The sequence below is a fragment of the Hyposmocoma kahamanoa genome, unplaced genomic scaffold (genome assembly GCF_003589595.1).
Source record: "Hyposmocoma kahamanoa isolate Upper Pololo Valley unplaced genomic scaffold, ASM358959v1 87, whole genome shotgun sequence".
NCBI lineage: Eukaryota > Metazoa > Arthropoda > Insecta > Lepidoptera > Cosmopterigidae > Hyposmocoma > Hyposmocoma kahamanoa.
In genome coordinates, this window is record NW_020654422.1 from 22,140,273 (window position 1) to 22,164,640 (window position 24,368).

Sequence of the window (24,368 nt, forward strand, 5' to 3'; positions counted from 1 at the left end):
ACGCTGTCTAATCTCGTTTTTATTTCGATATCAGATTTTGAAACACAACATTTTGTTATTAAATTATTATTAATTAAATTATTTTAAAACATTGACAATAACTCGTTAAGATATCAACTTTTGGAGATAGCAACATTGTAATGTACACTTATCAATTAGAATCTACCCTTACGCTAAGCTTATCACTTTATCGCAACTTCAATGGTATCCATTCTTCCTTCAGTTTAGTCCTTGAATACTTAAGTGAAATTTTCATCATCATCATAGTGCCTTTCCACTACCGGAAGCTGACCGTCAGCTTGGAGAACTCTTCTCTGTCCTGGGCCAAGCGAAACAGATGTTCTTCGCTAGCAATATTGGTCAATTCCCGGATGTTGCGCAACCACGACTTCTTCCTTCTTCGAGTACGTCGTTTTACTTCGATCTTGCCCATCATAACAGTTGGAGAAGTCTGTACTTTTCATGCCGTAGAACATGTCCAAGATATGCAACTTTCCTTTTCTTGACAGTCTACAAGAGTTCTCGGTCACTCCGAACGCGCTGAAGAACTTTCACATTGGGAACTTTCTGGGTCCAGGTAATGCGAAGCATTCTACGGTAGCACCACATCTCGAAGTCCTCAAGACGCCTCTGGGTGTCGGCTTTTAGAGTCCAAGCCTCGCTACCGCATAACACTAAGTGAAATCTTAAGGTTCCTTATTTATACGGTTTCGTCCATTTTACCGTATGTATTTTTATCAACAGGACACATGAAATAAGTGTTAAAAATGACATCATCGTCATCATTCTCATTATCATCGACAACCTATCATCACACATCGCACTTTTGGGTACGAGTCTCCTCTAAGGAAAGGCTTTAGGCCTTCACAATCCGCCACGTTGGGCCGGTTAGCGACTTCGCGTCTTCCAAGCGTCGTGAACATTCTTCGACATGTTAGTTTCATCACAATGTTTTCCTTTACCGTCAGCGAGAGGTATTTCTACTAAACATTCGTAAATGAGCGTAACTTAGAAATTAAACTCATAGATACATACCGCCGCAGACATCGAACCGTCAGCCTCTCAATCGAAAAGCAACCACGAAGCTACCACCGCACATAAATATAAAATTAACCTTTTTTATAACATTAAGTGACGGGACGAACAAGTCGTGCGCCTGATGGTAGACTACACGCCTGTCCATAACGGTTACAGGGCCACTTCGAGCTATCACTGCGCCCGTCACCCTGAGACATAAGTTGACAAGTCCCATGTGCCTGTAGTTTCACCAGCACCCTGTAACGATACCATTTACCTCCTTACCATAACATTGATTTTGCTACCAACAATTCTGCCGTCCTCTAACTAAAACGCGGGTAAGTGACAAATGGTCAAATAACCGTTTTAAATTGCAAACAATAGAGCACAAAATTCTCTTTTAAAAACCGTTAACGGAACTTACCCTAACGATGCATAGCTGAACTATCATTAAACAATTTCAATATTCTAAAACTGGGTTATGGTTTTATATGATATCTCAAAAAAATATTTTGTCTCTTAGCCTTTTAGTCAGCGGACGGCAGAATTGTCTAACTAACTTTACGTGGCAAATCATTATTCATTTCCATTGTAATATTTTCTTTTATAAATACAATAAATATGTTTTCCTATGTTTTCTTCCAAACTACTTATTGTAGTGTAGTGGGTATTTATGTTTGTTTTTATGATTTACTCGCCGTGATGATTGCGTAATTGACACCACTGAACATTCTATTATTACACCTTATAAATACTGTTCATTACGTAGGTGCCAGTGCCTAACATTTCAAGTTATGCTACTTTCATTTTTTTTTATGACAACGTCTTTCTAAGTTAATCTATTTTTTAATCTCACTAACTGGTATTACTCGTAAATCTTATGAACCAGTGACATATTTGTCAATTTAATTGGCAATTATACATAAGAATCATTTCTTTATTAAATGTAAATAATAAGTTTAGGTAAGTAAAATATAGTATAATATTAAATAATATATCAAATATACTTAATATAAATGACCAGAAAATGTGTTCTAGTGAGGTAAGTGTAAGTTTAAATGTGTTCTTAGTTGCATCTACGCTGATTGTATGTAAAATCTCAGTTTTACTTATTTCATTTCAACAACTTCAGTTCATTTCAATAACTTCATTTCAATAAGTTCATTTGTTAAGCTTCATTAACAGTAGGAGAAATGAACTTTTTGAAATGCTAACATGTGTTTTATAGAGTTCTTCGGATCCATATCGCGTATATTTGTTTTTTCAAGCAAACCAACGTTTTGGACCCTTTACTGGTCCCAGTTAGCCGTGATCATGGGGCCTGTAAAGGGCCTGAAATGTTGGTTTGTTTGAAAATACGCATTATATACGATATATACGATTTTAGTTCCAAAAAAAATTTATTTCCACTCATACATACAAGCACATACAAACACAATTTCTCTCTCTCTCTCTCTCTCTCTCACACAGAGATATGAAATATATATATAGATGATATAGATAGATTAAATACTATGTATGTGTAAACTTTGTTAACTCTCGTATTTAAGCATAGCGAAATGTCATCGAGAGCAATTTCTTTCTCAGAATGTCTAAACCTCTCCCCTGAAAACTCATCGAAATTTAAAGAATTTAAATTATTTCATAGCTTTTTCTTTTATCTTCAATATTAACACATAACATCGACTCTGGAAATCTAAAACTTCTAACTTGCAATTGGAGAATATTACAGGAGAGCGATTTAAAGTAATTAAAAAATAATAATTACTTAATTTTATTTGTTAAATGGAAATGCTGACAATTTCTAGTTTTCCAAATAACAAATAAAATTAGAGTTATTCTTTAAAAAATTACTTTAAATCGCTCTTCTGTAATATTTTTCAAAAGCACGTTAGGCATTTTAACTTTCCAGGGTCGATACATAGGGCGCACTATAAGTTTCCGGAACTCGCCACTTACGTAAACAATATTTAAAAAGTAATTACAACATTGAAAATGGAACTCTTCGGCTGTAGAATACAGTTGGTTTCATCTGACTGGCACTTGTTTTTACATTGTGGCGTCATTTTAGAACTTGGCTATCTACATCGCCATGGATTTAACTCGTGAAAATTATCGTAGTATGATTTTCTACGACTTTAAGTGTAACTTCAGCTCAGCGGAGCTTCCCTCGGCTTCAAACTGCTTTTGGCGATGAAGCACCATGCAAGACGACTGTTTATAGCTGGTTTGCAGAATTCAAACGCGGTCCTCTGAATCTCAGTGATGAATTTCGTGATGGTTGTCCGTGCACTGCTGTGAACAACAAAAACATCGATGCTGTGCGCCGTATGATCTAAACAGACAAGAATGTGACATACCATGAGATTCGGGCAACATCCTAATGTAGGCATGAGTTAAATACAAACACAAACATTTGGGTGTGAAAAAGCTGTGGTCTCGGTGGATCCCACACAATTTGACTGAAAATACCATGCTTACCAGATTCAACGAAGAGCGTCAAATTTGGTGTGGGTCATAGTGGTGACGAAACATGGATTTATAGTTACGATCTCAAAACAAAGCAGCAATCGAGCGTATGGGTATTTCGAGATGAGCCGAAACCAACCAAAGTGGCGCGCTTGCAAAGTGCCTCCAAGCGGATTGCTTCTATTTTTTTTAAAACTAGACACGTGGCTACTGTTGCTTTGTTTTGCTGTTGTACCGTGAATAGTGATCAGTACACGACCATTTGTTTGCCAGAAGTTATTGACAAACTCCGTAAAAATAACCTTAAACGCCGTATCATCTTGCACCACGATAATGCCAGTTCTCACATGGTCAGACAGACAAATAAATTTTCGAAGGTGCACAATGTTGACCTTATGAGGCATCTTGCGTACAGTCCCGACCTGGCACCTTGTGACTTTTATTTATTTCCAAAAATTAAGTTACGCTGTCAACGATTTTCATCACCTGAAGGCTGTAGACATACTCTTGTATGAAAAATGTTTCAGAGGTTGTCACGGAGGTGTGGCATAAAAGTTTTCAAAATTGGTTCATTCGTATGAAAAAGTGCATTAACGCTAACGGAGAATATTTTGAGAAACAATAAATTCATTTCTGACCATTTGCAGTATTTTTTTCTTATTCATTCCGGAAACTTATAGTGCGCCCCACGTATATAAAATATATCATATATTTGTCTTCAATATCAAAAACATTGAAGACAAAGTACATAGACAATGTTTAGAAATAGTTTAAATTCTTAAAATTTTGTGAGCCCATAATTATCTTAAATTAGTTGCCTACTACCTTGTTATAACATTATTGTGCGCAATAATGCCGCAGCCTTGGTGAAATAAAATCATATCTGCAAAATGTCAACTTTTAAGGAGAGATGTTAAAAGATTCTAAGAACGAAATTATGCGATAACATTTTTAAGCTCAGATAACAAAGTTATCAAAACTGACACATAATTTTTAGTAGCAGTAGAGCTTGTGAAAGAATTGGTCCAGGTTACCTATTTGCCCACAAGCAGTAATGTCAGCATTGCTGTGTTACGGTTTTGAAGGGTAAGGGCAAACACATGGGACTTGTCAACTTATGTCTCAGGTGACGGACGCAATGACAGTACCCCTCATTTTTTTGCGATTTACAGCTTTGAGTGGCTCTGCAACTATTATGGACAACCGTGTATTACCATCAGACGGATGACTTGTTCGTCACGTCACTTGATATTGTAAAAAAATATGTAATACTTCATGTAATGCGTATTTATGACTTGCATGCGACAAAAAACAATTTACACGTGGCTTTATTGAATATAGGAGAGCCACATTTCCATTTTAGAAACATAAATTATTACAAGGTGGAAGTAGCTGCTAGCCTTCTGGTGACCGGAGGTTTCAAAAAGACGAAATGAAAGCTTTGCAAGGAGTTTCACTTGTGGCCCACCCTCGCCTATCTACACATGGGAGGGGTACAGAATCTTATTTAGAGCTTTAAAGACTCTGAAACGTAATTTGACAAGTCCCTTGATCCTGTAGTACCTCTAGCACCTTTACCCTCCAACCCCTCCGCTGTAACACTTACATTATTGCTTAACGGTTGGGTTAGGTACGGTAGCAGTACTTCCCTGGACAAACTCTTTCACAAGAGGCTCTACTGCTACTAAATTTGAAACCACAGGCTTCATATATATTTGCCTCATGTACGTTATTTAAGTGTCAAGGCAGACTTTCGTTCTGCTGCAGGCACGCAGTTATCTTTACTAGGAAGCGTGGGGAGTACAAGTTCATTCAACTTCACTAATCTAAAATTAATTAGCTGCATATGAATATTAATATTGGTTATTTATAAGCACTTGTGATACCGAATGGGACTGTGTTGAATATGATTAAGATAAAACGTCAAGTTGAATCTTCTGTTGAGGCCTTTAAAAATCCACATTTGGATGTCGTACAAAATCATGTGGACTCGATTCTTAGCTAGGCATTAGTAATTTTTTTTTATGATATCAATTCTTTATGAACAAATCGTGCACCTGGTGGTAATCTACAGCAGTTTCAGTTTGAGAAGGTGACTGGGGTCTGTCGGCCTGAGACATAAGTTGACCACTCCCATGTGCCTGCTGTACTTCCACAAGCACCCTTAACCCTTCAAAACCGACAAAGTAAACTGCTAGACGGCTACTAATTAAAACTGATTATAATAGACCACTACACAACTCGTGTAATTTCGAATAATACTATTGAAAATTAATCACGTCATGTCAATATAATTTTTATCAAAAAGTAGACACAGTAGACTAAAAGCTATAACCTTCACAAATTCTCACGTTTTTTTTTATGACAGCACAAGCGCTTCCTTACTTTCCTCAGTTGGAGCGATAATTGTTGCTTCTTTGGATCTGCTTTGCGGTTGACTTTCCCTTATGATGAGCTCTACATGCTTTCATGTGTTACGTCGTTGTATACTTCCTCTGCTTGCTTACTACTCGTTATTTCTTGTGATGTTTTAACTTCTCTGTTGCTTTGTCAATAAAATTAAAAAGTATAGAGCATGAACATATCAATTAATTAATATGCAGCAACGTCTGTATTATAAACAGCTTCATTGCGTTTGTGTGTTTTCTCTAGACTGTCATAATACTCAGATCATAATATAACAATTTTTTGCTCTCCTTTATCGCGTCACTTCACTCCAATATAATATAACAAGGTGTGTTGTTTTATTGTTGTGAATTTCTCAAAGCGCCACCTGAGGCGGGTAGATCGCGATTCGTCCCGTTTGTTTGTCCGTCACGGTCACGCTTTCCTCTTTAGGCTCGCCCTTTCTTGCTTTTTGCTTCTATTTCTATTTCCTTCAAACTCTATTTAGTGTCGTTTTTGCCGATTTTTACTGTATTTATAGTATTATTGTCATTTTTATGTCAATTCATGCTTTTGGTTCCAAAATTGGACTTGTGATTATTTATTTGTTTACCCATTATAATTAAAGTTAATAGATACCTTCTCTTGTGTAGGTAGAGCTATCATATCAGTGATTTATGACACATTTTTCAACAAAAAATTCTGTATGGCTTTAGTTATGGCCCACCGTACACGTAAGAACTGTCATTCAAAATAATACAATTAATTACATTTAATAGCAAAGTTAGTATCTAATGATAAACGTTTCTAGTACTCTGAGTCTGGTCGTCAAGTCATCTGCGTAACATTGATTTGAAAGTGCGACAGCGAACGGTTGCAGCGGCCCCTGCCCGACGCCTGACGTCGGCGCGATTGGCCATGGTCATAAGGCTCGCCAAATCCGTCACGCCTCGGGATGTCCGTTAGAGGTTTTTAAAGGGTTGCAGCATTTAATGCTAGCAGATTTTTCGGTCTGCACTTAAAAACAGATATTTTAAGAAACGGTTAAGTTGCCTTTCGTTACTTCGGCTATTTTGAAACTGTTCAAATAATTTTGCGTTATATAAATAAAATAACCATCAACACCATGTTTTCAGTACATGCTGATACCGAACGCAAATAAGAAGATGTAATACTCAGTCTAATTCTTACAAAGGAGTTCTTTCAGTAAATATAATTTCAGTATATATAACTACCTCCGTGGCCGAACGGTAACCATGCCGGACTGCCATGCAGAGGTCCCAGGTTCGATTCCCGGGCCGGGAGAAATATTTGTATGGCCTACATTTATTTGTCTCGCGAGTTTGGGTGTAATTTGTAATTGTCTATTTGTGTGTCCATGGCACCCGCGACACAGGGTTTCCCTGTGCGGGGCTATGTCGAGTGTGTGCGTTATTATTATTATTATAATTACAACGAGTTTAATGATTTTGAGGAATATGTCTAAACCTGGCAAATAATCATTTTTTGTGTAATATCTTTTAAACAGTAGTTCCTGTTACTAATTAGCAATGTTTTGCCAGGCCATCGAGCGGTTGCCGGCCGTCCGAAGAGGCGGCGTGGTGTGGCGGTGTGTCAGGTGCGCGGGCGCTGCGCGTGCGCGTGTCCTCAGCAGCAGCCGCACCAGCGCCCGCGCACGCACGCCGTTTGTCTCCGCCGCCGCACGCACACCGCGCCACCACGCCACCTAGGCCCAGCTCGCCGAGTAATAAACGTATGCTTAATTTTTAGATTACACCTAGCCTCTAAACACTGAGCCCAAAATTAGTCTTTGCTCCTATTCTCCATCAGCCCATGAAGAGCTCCCACCGTCTTCAACGGACACGCCTGGTACGGCTCAACTGAAGCCGGTAATTGCGGTGTCGCAGCTGACTGTGGCCAGCGCGCCGGTGCGGAGTGCGCCGGCACAGAGCAGTTATGCACTGGAGCGGCGCACGCCAAAACACGATCACCACCATCGCCCTGTCGAGACTGTTCAACCAGTTCAGGTAAAACTACAAAAATTAATTCTTAGTGCTCGTTTTCGGAATTGCCAACAGCCTGCCAAGCATGACGACATGAACTTAATGATAAACATAATAATGTGCTCTCTGAATATAGGTGGCGATAGTTGCTTTTTTATTAAATTATTTCAATACTTCTGATATGGCTCTTATTACGAGTAAGAATAATAAATGTGATGTAGTGACAGTTTACTGAATCTCAACAGGTAGATTCTCGGGTACGTGTTTTCTTGCCTTAGCGGAATGAATATAGAAATTGTCCTTAACATGGCTCAGTAGCCTCAACAAAATCGAGGTCGTTGTATAGGCCATTATAAAGCCGTAAAATCTCGCCATAAAATCTGGTACGTAAGTTTATAAATTAACAGGAGAGGTGCTATAAAGTGTTTATAGAAAATGTTCATTCGATTATAGTTGACAACTTTTGGTCCTCACCGTATTGCAAAATTTTATGATCTTATTTGTTGATTCGTGTTAACTCTCATGGCTAGTGCCACCATCTCTTTATGTTTGTGACTAGATGTATGATGGTTTCTGAAGTCGGTTGCACTCTCTAATTTTTCCACGCTCTCCTTTCCTCTTCAAGGCTCCAACTGACTATCTAAAGCATCGATCAAGGACGATAATGTTTACAAAATATCTTATACCCCGCATCACACGTCTCGCCCATAAATCTTGAAAGGAATTTAGCGGAAAGATCGCGTAGACAACACCTGCCGACGAACCTGTTTCCATACGAACTGTTTTTATTCTCTTTTTGTTTTCGATCACCCTCAGAATGTACTTGTATCTAAAGGATATCTGACCATAACTTGATTTTAGGATAGTTTTATGTAATTTTCATTGAAAGCTTCGAGATTTTTTTTCTATCTATATTTTTTTCAAGTAGCTTTCACCATTTCGTTTTGAAATTCTGCAGCTGTACGCATATTTACGCATTTACACATTTTTAAGCTACAGCACAGTGCATTAGATCAATGCGAAGTAAATTTACCGATCTTATCAAGTTTTTGATAAAATTCGTGAATTTACGTCGTTTTTTTTACAAATTCGAATATTGATCTGTAGGGCTACCACAATAGGGTGTGACTTACGCGAGAGTTTCTATGCGAGAATAGCAATGCCTCGCGCTATATGTCGCTCTACTTGAGTTTTAAATGAATAAAAAAGAAACGTTTTAAAATTATCAATTAGTTATCGAGTTTATAGGTTTTTGCAATTATGACTTTCTATTTTTGGACCTAAAATCATGTATATTTCTTTTATTTTTCTAAACAAACCAAAGTTTCGATGTTTTTAAAAATTGTTTCGTTTAACGATATCTTTGTGCTAGCCTACGTTTCCAATCAAATTATTTGCTTTATTAACCTCCAATACTGTATATGTGGTTTAGTTTGGTCTAATAGCATGAGTGGATGCCGATAGGCAATAACTGTTAACCCATAAAAGCTCGAAAATGGAGATATGAATGCCTAATTGTAGCTTGTCGTCTCGTCTACATCTTAAAAACAATCACTTACTTTAAGTAAGTGATTTAAAAAATGGTAAAAAGAGTTGACATAAGTAAATTCAAGAGCCACCATGGCTGAAAAACTTTAGGCGCCATTTTCTTTTTTTTTTCTCAATGTTGGTTGAAACGTAATTGCTTATCAGCATCCAATTTTGCTTTAGCTATATTATTATTACGGTTGGTATATACCCTTGCTGATTTTATCTTTACCTCTAGTTTTACTTAATGACCTCAGAATTCAGATGTGAAATGTCAAGCGATAAATTTCAAACACCGGACACACACTACAACGATAACCATCTTATAAATGGTTCACCTTTCTCAGTTTACGATCCCATTAAACCACCAAAAGGTGTAAAATTATGCAAATTATTTCAATCATTCCCATTATGTCGCGTTTAATATTTCTTATTTCCATTTATATCGTTCTTTATAATAATAAAAAAATATAAAAATAAATAGTACAAAGGAATTGATTAAATGTTATGTTTAGTTTGCTCACAGATTTTCTAAAAGGTAATAATTATATCTAGTACATAAATTATATATATTTACAAATTGCACAAAAATTCGACGTTCTTTAAACTAAAAATTGTCATCTTCTTTTTAGAAGAACCAAAAGTTAAAAGCTTACGTGGGTAATTAATAAATACAAGTGATTTTTCTATCCATACTCCATAGGCAAGTTATATCAGTAAAATGTACAAGTTTTTCTACAAAATGTGTTGATTTAATTTTAACTCAGCATTCGTCGTCCTCAATTTGTATTGAAATCAAGTAACAATAAATTTTAATTCATAATTGCCTAACGTTAATCTTCCATCAATCGCCCGTATCTCAACGGCAACTCTGTGGGCTAGTTCAGTGTGCAGATCATTTTGTTTGATCGCCCGTTACTTGCTGCGGTTACAGTAATGAGTCTCCTATTACATTGTTTATCTGCTCGCCACTTTATTACGATCTTGTACCAGCTTCCATTCGCATCCGATTGTCTGGGTTGTTTACATAATGTAACTGTTGGTTTTGGGAGTCGCTTTACTGGAAGGTAATATCTTCCTAATCGCAGCTCGCATAATTGAATATTCTTGTAACGTTGTTACTCGGCAGCTTGCTTTATTTTGTGTAATTTACCAGTAAAACCTCAGTTTGTTGAAGCATTTTATAGTAACATCAATTACCAGTGGCGGATTTACAGTCTTGACCGCCTCAGGACCCAGGCCATGTAGTCAGTACCAGCCGCCCCTTTCTCAGCACTCATATACCTGCTGGTAGAAATAAAATGTACGAAAGTGATTTAGGAGGATTATTGTCATACGATGCGGTGCAATGCGGCCCGCCATAATGTGCGTGAGCCTTTAAAATATTCAGGTACTTCGAGTTATTTCTTGTTATTATCAGTGAATTTTTTGTCACGATTGGCCGCCCCTCAAATCCGGGGCAAACCCGCCACTGTCAATTATCTCAAATTAATACTATAAGCACCAGACTAATAATGAAGTCAGCTTTATACCCATTTGAGATTGAAAACTTCTTCTTGATACCGCTATTATTGAAGCTAATTTTATACTTATAGTAAAGTTTTAAAGTCGTTCAAAGTTGATCTACCATTTCCTTCTTATCTCGAATTTAGAGGTCTCTTCCGTGACCAGACCGGGATCCACGGTGGCCGTTCTAATTATTTATAAACATTCATCCCTGAGACTACCGTTTAGAATACCTAGTTCAAAAACAATTTAGAACAGTTGATTTATTAAATTGATTCTATTCATATAAAGTTTCTACCCTCTTGTGGTTCTTCTCTTCTTTAGTTTTTCTTCAGTAATTATTTTTAGTATATGTAATACATCAGTAGCATTGGTCTCCTTGTGAAAGAGTTCGTCCAGGGAAGTACTGCCACTATATCAAATACTGCCGCCAAGCAGTAGTATATGCATTACTGCGTTCCGGTTGTTGAAAGGTAAAGATGGCGGTGAAAGACATTGGGAATTGTCAATTTTATGTCTCAGGGTGACGAGGGCAGTGCAATGCCTCACAGGTCTTGGTAATTTAAAGCTTTGAGTGGCACTGCAACTGTTATGGACAGGCGTGACGCTTACTACCAGGCGTAGGGATTTTCTTCCCGTCACGTGATATCTTAAAAAAACACGAATGACAGATAAATCTTTTTCTTTTTTCCAAAAGATTAGCTAGTACGTTATTTGAACCGTAGTCAGCAGGTCATTTCGTTTAATTGGTTAATGTTCTGGAAAGTTTTTGATAACAATAAATCACACCCCTCATGGAAGAATGACGTAAGTTGGAGTTACGTCAAAAATGTTTATTGCTCCATTATATACAGAAAAACATAACCCACGTCCTCTACAATTCTTGTAAGTTTATCGACTAATATTGTAGATAGAGTTACAAAAATTGGAGAGACGGAAAATAAAAAATGAATAATTAAAATCAGTTTAGAAATGGCGGAGTAATAAAAATTCAAAATTTACTTTTAATACGAATTCACTATTTTTTTAATCGCGTAATACACAAAAACAATACAGTCGAATTGAAAACTCCCTCCATTTTTAAAGTCGGTTAAATATTGCTAAAAGTAGGTAAGTATATACTACAGACCACATAAATACTAGTAGTATATACTAACGCAGGTCGATTCAACCGGTTTACTTTTAACAGAATTGGGTCTAATCAAAATAAGCTCTACAGCCGATTATGATGTACATCGATTCGGTAAATGGGCATGCGCACGCGATCACGATATCAAGAGATACGGTACTGCGATGTTAATGGGTCTAAGTTTAAGTTTAAAGTTTTTTTATAGTGATAAACATATCACTAATACGATGAATAACAAATAAACTGACCGAACTTGACAGTCCTCTTCACAAAATTACATATTCATTTCTGGGGCAATGTATACGCTTGTATAAAATTATGACGGTTGATTTCCAAAATTTGCTTTCGGTTGTTTAAATTTTAAGGTTTGCTTAAGGTTATATTATACAGCTTCTGCGTACTTGGACGATAAAAATCCAAGGTAGTGAGCCGCTTAGGTTTTGCAGGTTGTTTCGATCTATGACATTTAAAATAAATATTGAAAACAATAAATTTGTACATATAGAGTTCGTCCAGGGAAGTACTGCCACCTTACCTATTTCTGCCTCCAAGCAGTAATATCAGCATTACTGTGTTCCGGTTTTGAAGGGTATGGGTGCTGGTGAAATTACAGGCACATGGGACTTGTCAAGTTATGTCTCAGGGTGACGGGCGCAGTGGCAGTGCCCCACAGATCTTTGCGATTTAAAGCTCTGAGGACACTGCAATGGTTATGGACAGGCGATAGCTTACCTTCAGGCGCATGACTTGCTCGTCCCGTCACTTGATATTATAGAAAAAAATAATATGCGTAAATGATAAATACGACCTACTCCGAATAACTGTGCAAGGAAAGGTACGGGAAAGCGATCACCTGGAAGAAGGCGTACTTCGTGGCTTAATAATCTCCGGACGTGGTTCAACCTGAACACAAGATCCTTGTTCCGTGGAGGTGTGTCTAAAATACAGATGGCCCTAATGATAGCCGACCTCCGGTTGGAGATGGCACATCAAGAAGAAGAAGAGTGTAAGTGCAAATAAAGATTATTTGACCTTATAGCAATAAACCTTCTTTCTCTTCATCTTCTTCTTAACTTTTGTATTAACTAAATCAGCACTATAGATTCCAATCAGGACCGTACCGTTATACAATAGAGGCCTCCATATCTCGTAGATAGAACATGATGTTCATTCTTAACGCATACGTAAGTTGTTCTTTTAGACTTGACGTTAAGCAAGGAGAACGGTCAAACTTTACAACTTTTTCTATTGAATATGTAATGCTATTATTTTTTATTTATTTGGAACACCAACAGATTACACTGAAAAAATAAGATTAAAAGACAACATTTGGTAAGGCAATGTGTAAGGCAATTACAGGTATTGACATCACTCAATATATATTTTTATTAATTTATTGAGAGAAAAACAGTTACACATATATAAAAAAATACATATTTTAAAATTAACTTATGAATAAACCTATAGTCCACAAATATACATTAAATAAAACGAAAAGACAACACGGAAGAAAGAAAAGTATGTATGTGGTCTGTGATAAGTTATGAATAGATATACCCAGATACAATAATAAAATAAAAACAATTTTAAATATTAATAAATCCAAATTATTCATTAATGTACTGAAATTTAAGATAAATAATAGATAAAAGATCGGAATAAATAGTTGATTTTTTTTATAGTATCTGTGACGGGACGAACAAGTCGTGCGTCTGATGGTAAGCTACACGCCTGTCCATAACAGTTGCAGTGTCCTCAGAGCTTTAAATCGCAAAGACCTGAGGGGCACTAACACTGTGCCCGTCACCTTGAGACCTAAGTTGACAAGTCCCATGTGCCTGTAATTTCACCAGCACCCTTACACTTCAAAACCGGAACACAGTAATGCGGACATTACTGCTGGGCGGCAGAAATAAGTAAGGTGGTAGTACTACCCTGGATGAATTCTTTCACAAAGAGCTCTACTATATTTTGTGCGTAACGTAAACGCCTTAGTACAAAATCGATCCTAGTTTTGTTTATTTCGTGAGTCTGTAGTAACTTTTAGATTTTTCCCTATCGACCCGTCATGGAGGCAGTGTTTTTTATCCGATTTTAATACTCGTTGTTCACAATCATCACTTTGCTACTAATTGTTCTCAGCAGTGCGGGCGCACCTGCGATTACAACAATTACGCGTAACGGCGAAAGTGTTACCGCTGGAAAAAATAAATCAGCATTGTTTTTTAAATACTCCCACGATCTTGTGATAGGGAAAAGCGTAATAGTTGGGAAGCTTTAAAAATTACTGAAAGCGAAAGTGTGCGACAATGGCGGCCATGTTGGATGCGCTGGCACGTCCGCTAATGTTATTTCGTAAGGTTGTAGGTAATCTTAATGGTCGGTGCAGGCTCAACAAAGATTGCCTCTTCTCTCGATTGCTTTAGTCCAGATGTGCAACCTTACTTCATTTAGTACTGATCACTGGTTAAATTAAACTGATCGAGTGCAAGTTCGACTTGTGCAAGTAGTTTTCTGTATTGTCCTTTGCTCGGGTCTACACAAGCCGCTCTGCGATGTACTTGCAATAACTATCGAAACTAATGTAATCTACAAAAATGTAATAAAACTAATACTTCACCATTTTACGTAGAGACAAGGACACTGATAGATAAGAAAAGTAGTTTTAATTAAAGTCTTTCATAATAAGTGATCTGAATTGAGGAAGTTAATTTAGCTAAACCAAAGAATAACGTGGACATTCCCTTCTATAAATCCCGGAACTTCTCGGTGCTGGTTATATTTGAACACGCGTATTAATTGTTAATATTTGAGTACATTGGTGACAAATTGTTAAGTATTTACTACAAACTGAGGCAATTCTCAAAAAATAATATTGCAGTTGTGTTTTAATATATACTTACGCATCTAAATACTTTAGCCGTTTGAAAAATGTGACAACCTATATTTTGGACTGTTTAGAAAATAAACAGCAAAAAAAAATTATACGCATTGATAACGAAATGGACATATCCATACTAAGAAAATTAACTGCTTCAATTCCCATCACTGTTCATATAATATACCGGAAAAATACTCGAAAGTACCTACGCAGAATATTGCAAGATCATTCCAATAATCTTTAAGTAAATGTGTTTGAGTGAATGAATGAACGAATGACATGAGGAAAGCTTATTCTTAGTGAAGAAAAGTTAATTTAAGTACCTAGTTGATGTTTTTTAAATTATCTATTATATTATACATATTTGAAGTATTGCAAATATTCATTCAAAAAACTACTCAAGAAGATTTTGCTATAGTAGTATACTATTACAATATTTTATAATGCTTTTTTGCCAGTGATTTCTCGTGGTCTCTGCACTAAGTAAATATGTATACGAGTATACATGTATTTTAATTACAAAATAAGATTAGGGGAAATTCCGAAAATCAAAGTTATACATGTGTGGCAAAAGGAAAAGTGACAGACGCGTTGCAAAAATAGTTCGAACTGGTGGCTCTGGGATTTTTCGGAATTTTCCCCTTTTTTTCTGGGATTTCACTACACTTAATGAACTGTTTATGATGTTGAGATCTCAAGGTAATGCTGTGAGCAGCTGTCACATCTTTATGTATGAATAGCTGACGAGCTCGCAAAACTTTGCACTCTGCGCAGAGTTAATCTGTGCTATTGGTACTTAAAAGGTTTGCAAAGTATAACTAACTAATACTAACGGGCTATATTATTAACTAATTGTAATTTTTATTTTCCACTCCAATACACACAACATAATATTTTTTAAGCTTCTTTAAATGTCATGTGAGGTCAGTTACATTTGGCTGGTTATCAGGACAATAAAAAACAATATTTTTAAAAAGATTATTTGTAATTTCTTCAATTATCTAACTTCTGGGTACTATAGGTTTTTAGCACCATAGCTGTAGGTAGAAAATTTAGCAAGTTATGAATATTTCTTTATCAAAAAAGTTTTTTTTTCGTGTCCTGAAAACTAGACAAATGTCCCTTACGTCAATTGATATTTTTAAACCATCTAAATATGTTTATTGTGACTATTCCTTAGAGGATGGAAATAATAAAGTCTAAGCTCTATTCCGAAAAGGTAGTTATTTGTTTATTTGCATCTTCTTTTGGCGGCCTCGTGATATTTTATAGAAGTGGTTGAGTAGGCACGTTATAAGTAAGCTAAATGATTTGCCAGTTTCGTTACGAGTTCACGGATAACCCTATTCAGGTTTTTGTTGCGCCGCCATGTTAATAAATGTTATTTCTTATAATTAATACAATCGATCGAACACTTAGAAAATATTCCTTCGATCCGGCTGGATTGGAACCAACGTCTTCTAGCAAATCGTGTCTGACGTTATGCCAACTAATCCACTCGACGAAGCAGCGGAACTTACGAATTTTTGTTTTAGTAAGTAACATTTTTAATAAAAAGAACTGTCCGTTGAGCCTTTTCCAATTCCATAAATTATGTTCAACATGCGCCACCTCAGACAAAACCCCCAGATAAATAAGTGACGATTGATATAAAGCTTTATGAACTTAGAATAAGGTTTACAAAAAAATCACTTTCGATTTCATACCTCAGAACGAGAGACATCCAATTCGTAGTCGTGCCGAATCCGAGACTTACAAATCTAGAAAACTCGGACGCACTTAGGATGTCGCACGTGCACTAAGTCCGACTCGATCTGAGAAAATACGGATGTCGCTTGTACACCTCGAGATAACATGATCCCTGTGACGTTTCGGACCGTTATTTCTCGGATTCGGAACACTTACTGCCAAACAAACAATACTTGACCAAAAGAAAAGACGCGTGATGCGAATGAAGCTTCATACTGGATACTTGTCTTTTAATTTTGTCGAATATTACTTATTTGACAGTAATTGTTTCGGACGGATTTCCGACGGAAATCGAGAGTAGACCCCCTGATACGAATCGGAGGTAGTCCTGCAGGGCTTCAATTAGTGTGGGAAATAATACGAACTAGCAATGTTAACGCGAATATAATATAGAAGTAAGGAATATTAAGAAAACAGAAACTACAGTTTGATAGGGAAGACAATTATGAGATAATTATTTTTTACGCGTGACACTAAAGTTATCGTGCTTCGAACAAGGAGTGTGTTTACGCTCCAACATCCTCGCTTAAACATATCTCCATCATCTTCGCACAGAAGGCCAGCTTCGGGTACGACGGAGCCTTAGTAAGCACGTCTGCTACCATCAAACCAGTCTGAATGTAGCGGACTTCAATAACGCCTCTCTGTACGTTGTCGCGAAAAAAGTGGTGTCTGACGTCAATGCGTTTTGTTCTAGAATAATAATCATCAGTACCTGTCCGTTTTATACTACTCTCGTTGTCACTGTAGATGATAATGGCTTCATTCCTCATTTGTGGCCAAAAATTGAATTTACCGACTCCTAAATATGTGCCCAGTTGAAACTTTCCACGTTGAATATGGTATACTTACAATAGCAATTAGTGAGTGGGTATTATAATGATTGACCCTTTCTTTTGAATACCGTTACTTGAGTGCAATTTAGAATCTTTTTGATTACACATATACAGTTACGCAATGTTGTCAAAGAAGTTACGTAACTAATGAAAACAATTTAATAATGCCTAACGACCGTTTTTAACAAAAAAATGTAATGTATGTATATATAATAATATTTGAAACCGGTCCCGAAAGTACAGTGATTGACACTGCAAATAAGCACAATGACTAGCACATGCCACTCATTGACACTCTCTTTTTATGATTAAAATTAATTAACCATTTTTTTACAACATCGAGTAACAGGACGAATAAGTTGTACGCCTGGTTTTTTTTTTCTGTTGCCAAATGACGGGACGAACAAGTGGTGCGCCTGATGCTAAGCGACACGAGTGTTCATAGCAGTCGCATTACCACTCAGTGCTTTAAATCACAATTATCTAAGGGACACTGCCACTGCGCCCGTCACTGTTAGAGTGGTTACACACGGCTTCTAGAAACGCACCGCTGCACTTGCGATTTATAGGCGATTGCATCGACGCAAACGCGCGATTAAATGATACAAATGCGCGATTGCATCGTTACACTCACGATTTATAGGCGATTGCATCGTGTGTAAGCGCTCTTAGACATTAGGTGATAAGTCCCATGTGCCTGTAATTTCACCAGCACCCTTATCCATCAATACTGGCGCGCAGTAATGCTCACATTACCGCTTGGCGGAAGAAATAGGTACGGTGGCAGTACTTCCCTGGACGAACTCTTGCACATCGCACTCTACTATTACTAAAATAGGTTAATACTGATTTTTAATTCAACTAATTTCGTAATTGGCACCTTGACTATATTTTAAACAATTGTTGATCTCCCCAACTTAAGAATTGATACTACCTTAGCTCTAATTCAAATTTTCCCGTACTAAATCGGTTGTGTTAGTACACAGGTTGAGTGGCAGCGACGCTGGCTTTATTTCAGAATTTATTGTAAAAAAACAATAGCAATTAAAGCCATTTAAACAATGTGTGGTGCATGTAACGTACTTATTGAATACGGTTTTCTTGTAAAATTTCGAGAGGTTTGTGTTTTTTTCTATAGTGAAAATTTTTATGAATCGTGTTTTCACACCGTAAAAGTAATCAGTGTACATCCTCAATTTTACTATAATTATGTTTTTTTAAAAGTGATTGAACACTTTCGCTGTTATGCGGAATCAAACAAAGCCATTTGAGGTTGTATAGACTCTTAATAGCACTCGGAAGTATGAGAAATTCGAGGTACACTGCCAATATTCGTACACCCAAGTGAGTGTCGAAATGATCAGAACGTTTTGTGCTTAATAATATTTGAACGTGTGAGAAAACTCAACTTTATATCAATGAATTTAAGCTTTGCGCGGTAAACTTCGACCGCGTTGATATAGACGCATTGAATGATGGGTACTGTCTTTTACGTCTTTCTGTTCAACTTGCCTCGTTAGGAAATATTGCAGTTGCCGAGATTTTTGCTGATCGCGTCTGTCTTAGGCCCTTTGACTCTGAACCAGGCATGTACAGGCTTATTTCCTTGATTGCCTATATTTTCGTAGGCTACTAATGCCCAACTATATTTTTTGCCATAACAAAATTAAATACAAATATCACTTAGGGCATTACAATTTATAATGCGTAACAGTAGATATCATTCAATGCTGAGGGCAAGAAATTTTTTAGTTTACTCCGTAAAGTCGGGCACGACAAGCACGGACGGAAGGACATTTAAAATATATCATAAGTACCTTTTAATTCAATTATGGAACATTTAAAAGACAGACGAGAAGCTCTTATGAACAGTGCGCCACGGAAGGGCCCTTAAAATTAACTGAACTAGCGAGGTTTATAGGACTGAAAGTAATTCACTTGAAAACAATGCTTAATATTTGTGATAATAACAGTTGTAATGAATAGTTTAAAGGTTTTAGTTCTTTCTCGTGATCATCGAAGCCAGTTTTAGTAGTACTTATATTATTTTTCTGACTTCCACGTATTTCTGTATTGGATTTATTTTTACAATAAAACATAATGTTATCGACGTTACCAGATTAACTATAATGGCCATTCATTCACCTGAAAATTTACTATTTAAAGGGCAGGAGATGATACTGACATTCCTTTATAACAAAGTATTAAACTGCTGATTTTTTTTTCGCTTGTTATGAGATGGACATATTTAAAAGTTAAAAAAAATGACATTTACCTGCAATCTTTCAAATTCCACTAAACAATTTAATGAATGATCTAGCCATAAGTCTCATAACTTAAACGATAGTCGCTTTCACTTTACACAAAAATAAACGTGGCTTAAATCATCGCCACCCTCCGATAGGTGATGACCCAATAAGATTAAGTATATACAATGGCGTGACTTTATTTTCCAGAATGGCGTTCGCGATTGCAACAGCAGCTCAGACGAGAATCGATCATCGGGACATGCCTCCATGTCAGACAGCGGCGGGGCAGGGGAAGCCGGTAGAGAGGAACCTAGAAGGTCAAGGCAACCGCCTCACAATAGGACCAAACACCGACCACATAATAAGGTACACCAACAGATCTTTCTCCAAACTTTACAGTACGGTAAAATTAACGGAACCAATATTTACTTACACCTTCTGGCTCACACAATCCTGCAGTCAACTAATCTTCATTAAACAATGTTTGTGACGTTAGAATAATGTATTTTGTAGTCTCTCTCGTTCCCGCAACTGCAGTCGCCGTGGCCTGGCGGCGGGGGACTGGAGGACATTAGGTCGGCAATCAAGCAGCTCACGCTTCGCTCCCGGGACAGTAGCAGTACAGCTACAAGTGGCGCTTCTAGTGCTGGAGGAGGCAGTAACAATGGTGCTCCAGGTTTGTATTTGTAAAACATCGCACCTTTAGGGTTTCCTATAAATTTTATATTTGTTTGACAACATAATTTCCGTCTTACATTTAGTGTCATTCTAATATGTTGCTTACAGAGACGGGAAGTGCAGCCGAAGCTAGAAGAAGACGAGCTCCGTTAGTTCGACAGCCGTCGTTGGACACTGTTTGTACAAATGTAACCAGTGCTGACGAATTTGTCTGGGTAGATTCCCATAATAGGTCTGTATTGTATTGTTTGTGCGACTCCTGGTGAAAAAATGTTCCTTCGATTACGTAAAATTCTGTTTATTGCCTTTAAGATTGGTGGAGCTGCGATGTGTTCCATGGACTGCAAGTGAAATCAGTCGTGCTATACAAATAGGAAGGTGTAAAGAAATCGCACCAAAAATGGCCCCTGATGCACCATCGAGACTTGCTTATTTGCTGCAAAGGTAAAAAATGTAACTAATATACATCTACTTAATTCTTTGGAGGCACATAATGTCGAGGTAATTTTCTTTTCAAGGGCACTAGTGCGAATAGCCCGAGAGGCTCAACGTCTGTCGCAGAACTTCGGCTTTTGTTCCAAGCACGAAGTGGCAGGCGCTTTCAGAATTGTTTTAAGCACTCCACTTGCTGATGCTTGTATAAAGGTAAATGCTAGTGGGTTAATTTTGACGTCATAAATGCGAACCTAATGTTTTTTATGATTTATATCTGTATATACTTGTAAATAATGTGATTTTATTTAGGGATGCCAGCGTGCAGCGACAATGTACGCAACCTCAGGGAGTGCAGCAAGAAGATTGGGTTCAGCAGCACGAGCACGAACAAATTTAGCTCCAGGTAGATTTCAGAGGTGGATGCTCGACGTCCGCGTGGCTTCTTTTGTTCACGAGTAAGTCTTTTACGTGCTAACTACTTTAAAAGTTTTTAATTTATGTGAGTTAACAGTGACGATAGTGCCTGCGTCAATTATTTGATTTAATTTTGTACAGCAAATAGTACAGCGCCTCTAGCTGTCAATGTGAACTCTGGTAAGGTGGTAATGTACTGATACACGCGTCACTTTTTATCAGATACGCAGCAATCTACCTATGCGCGGGAATGGAGACCCTATTGGAAGAGATTACCTTAATCGCTGGAAGCAGTACACCGAGTGGACCAATAACCCCGGCTGTTATCGACTTAGCTGTTGCTAACTGTGCTGATCTTTGGGGCCTACTTCAACCTTATAGCCATTTGAACGCTGGCAGAGTAGCTTCAGGTATCTTCTTATTTAACTTTTATCAAATTTTGTTTGTTACCCATTTGTATATAGGTACTATGTATCTCAATCCTCATTAATTTGACGTATTTTTAATGAGGTCAAATTCCTATGCTATTAATTTTAGGAGCATTATCGCTTTCTCGATGGGAGTCAATGAGCTCGCTAGGATCCGGTTCATCATCAGGAGTTTCTAGGCCAGAGCATAGACAGTTAGGACTTAGTCATGATTCAGGGATCACAACGAACGGCTCTGGTAAGTTAATTTAATTGACCATTTGTTTGAATCTCAAAACTGCCAGGAGTATTGTTTAATCAACGCCATCGAATTTTTTTCAGGTGGTTCGGGGACATCAGCAGGTTCAAACAACAGCTCAGGTGGATCTAATGCCTCAGTCTTATTGACCACCTGCGCAGGTTCAGCAGCTGAACTACGTTGTGTATTGCGTAGAGTCAATCCACGACATCCACCACTCTCACCGTCTGCAGAACGTGCTCTGTACTACTTTATGCGGTGTGAACAAGTAAGTGGCTACTCGTAACAAGAACTAGTTGTAAGAGTACCATAAATTATATTACTCACACATTTGCTGATGGTTTCTGCAGCTGGAACACAATACCAGCACATCAGGGAGCTGTGTAAACGGAGCAGGACTGTGGGGCGAGAGAGGCGCGGGTGCTTTACCGCCTCTTGGCGAATGGGTGCGAGTGATCAGGGCACACGCAAACCTGAGACCCCCGCCAGCCGTGCCTGACGCTGATGACGTTTTACAATCTGCTAGACTTTTGCTACCACATGCAGATTGCCCACCGAGACCTGTATCGTAAGTTATATGATTTACAAGAATACACTTACCACGTCTAAAATTAATGTCCTTATATGTTGAGCAGGATCATCTACTATTGGCATTGCTTATTCCAGGTTGGAAGAAGCAATTGAACCAGCGTGGTCTCGATGCACAAGAAATCCAGATGAACTAAGTCGAGCGGCTCTTGGCCTAGCCCAGAGAGCTCTGCTCAGTGGAAGACCGGAATTTGTTGGCGGAGTCAGGGCTCTGCTGCCACCAGCAGGCCTTGACGCAGCAGACGCTTCCGGGCTTACGGCGCTCATGAAAGCGGCGTTAGCTGGTGACGATCAAATTGTTGCTGTGAGTTTCACTCTGCAATTTTCTTGCTTCACTGTTATTTTCCGTGCTAAGTGGTGTACTTTTCGTTCTGTAGATGTTACTAGAAGCAGGAGCAGATCCGAACATTGAAACCCCCGGCGCAGCAGCTCAGCACAGCGCACTTTTATCACCGCGATCGCCGTCACACTCGCCACAAAACCAACAAACAACGCCTGCTTACACTCCCCCGACAGCTGGTAAGCTTATCAAATAAAAATACATTATATCGTTCGAATTCCGTGCTTAATCACAATAGTTACAATTAATATTCTCTCTTTCTTTTAATTATAGTTTATTAAATATTGTATAATTTTTTATTATATGAGTCGACCCTTCTGGAAAAGTATCAATGCCCGTTTTGATGAGGGAAAATTATTATTATTAGACATGAAGCGACCAGAATAACAGTATTTAATACCTCGGTAACAGTAATTTTGAATTTTGATTAACTCGATTTACTCGGTCGATTTTACTCGGCTCGGAAACAGTACGGGCCACCTTATTAAACTGAGGAGATTGGCAATAACACGATAACGTCATCTAATTGATGAAGTAACATTTTCTTAACGAAAAATGTATAGGTACTTCGTCTTGAAAACTCTTACAATAGGAATGGCACGGTTGTTCCAGGCTGGACAGCTTTAGTATACGCGTGTGCGGGGGCAGGCAGCGGTGCAGGGGCTGCAGGAGGCGGGGCTACAGCGGCAGGAGCCATCGAGTGCGGTCGAAGACTGTTGGCGGCCGGCGCCCGGGTAGACGGCGCTCCGGCCAGGGGAGATGATGTTTGCACTCTGACGCCTCTGCAGGTGATTGACACAAAGAATAACAGAATCCGGGTTCACATTGTAATTTAAGCGAAATATGGCCATCAAAGTGAAAATGTATTTGTTATCTTTGACCAAAATGAACCCAAAAATCTTCGACTTTTTATTTGATCTTCAATCGTACACCGACAGCTTTGGTGTGACGCATAGATATAGGAAAAAGCCTATATCTATGGTGTGACGTAAGGGTTAGTCAATTTAATATTGTTCTAGTGTAGACAAAAGCTTGCTTTAATTTCTTTCAGCAATTTTTTTTTTTAGTTACACGTAGGTTACCTCAAGGTTCTGCCAATTCTGTTATTTACTTTTTATAGTACGACTGCATTTTATTGTAAACCTTACTCGTGTAGATATATTTAGTTTTTGCCTCTCATATAGTGTCTTCTGTGATTAAACCTATCATTAAAAATCAAGTACAACTTATTTCAGTGTAAAAGTACTAGGTTCTACATAATATCTCGTTCCAGGTGGCCTGCGGCGTAGGTAACCTGGAACTGGTGCAGTTGCTGCTGTCGCACGGCGCGGACCCGTTCCTATCGACGCAACTCAACGACGCCCTCTGTTATTCCGCCGCTGCACAGTACGGCTGCTACAGGTATCGAGTTGTTGTTGATTTAATCTAAAGGCAAAAAGTCTAGTCAGTGAACTGAGGCCGAGGTCGGCTAAGCAAAAGTCATGCTATGCCGGAGC

General features: G+C 38.0%; 1 protein-coding gene across 2 annotated transcripts in view; it reads left to right on the forward strand.

Annotated features, from left to right (window-relative positions):
• LOC113235157 (ankyrin repeat and BTB/POZ domain-containing protein BTBD11) overlaps positions 1 to 24,368 on the forward strand; it is a 63,525-nt gene that overhangs the window by 36,508 nt on the left and 2,649 nt on the right. For both annotated transcript variants that reach the window (XM_026470754.1, XM_026470753.1), the window contains 16 exons: positions 7,434 to 7,624; positions 7,702 to 7,898; positions 19,959 to 20,117; positions 20,265 to 20,427; positions 20,538 to 20,661; positions 20,742 to 20,873; positions 20,948 to 21,074; positions 21,174 to 21,319; positions 21,501 to 21,688; positions 21,816 to 21,944; positions 22,028 to 22,212; positions 22,295 to 22,512; positions 22,611 to 22,836; positions 22,910 to 23,051; positions 23,485 to 23,660; positions 24,146 to 24,273. In XM_026470754.1, coding sequence (XP_026326539.1) covers positions 7,434 to 7,624; positions 7,702 to 7,898; positions 19,959 to 20,117; positions 20,265 to 20,427; positions 20,538 to 20,661; positions 20,742 to 20,873; positions 20,948 to 21,074; positions 21,174 to 21,319; positions 21,501 to 21,688; positions 21,816 to 21,944; positions 22,028 to 22,212; positions 22,295 to 22,512; positions 22,611 to 22,836; positions 22,910 to 23,051; positions 23,485 to 23,660; positions 24,146 to 24,273 — 2,631 coding nt within the window. The remainder of the gene's footprint in view (positions 1 to 7,433; positions 7,625 to 7,701; positions 7,899 to 19,958; positions 20,118 to 20,264; positions 20,428 to 20,537; positions 20,662 to 20,741; positions 20,874 to 20,947; positions 21,075 to 21,173; positions 21,320 to 21,500; positions 21,689 to 21,815; positions 21,945 to 22,027; positions 22,213 to 22,294; positions 22,513 to 22,610; positions 22,837 to 22,909; positions 23,052 to 23,484; positions 23,661 to 24,145; positions 24,274 to 24,368) is intronic.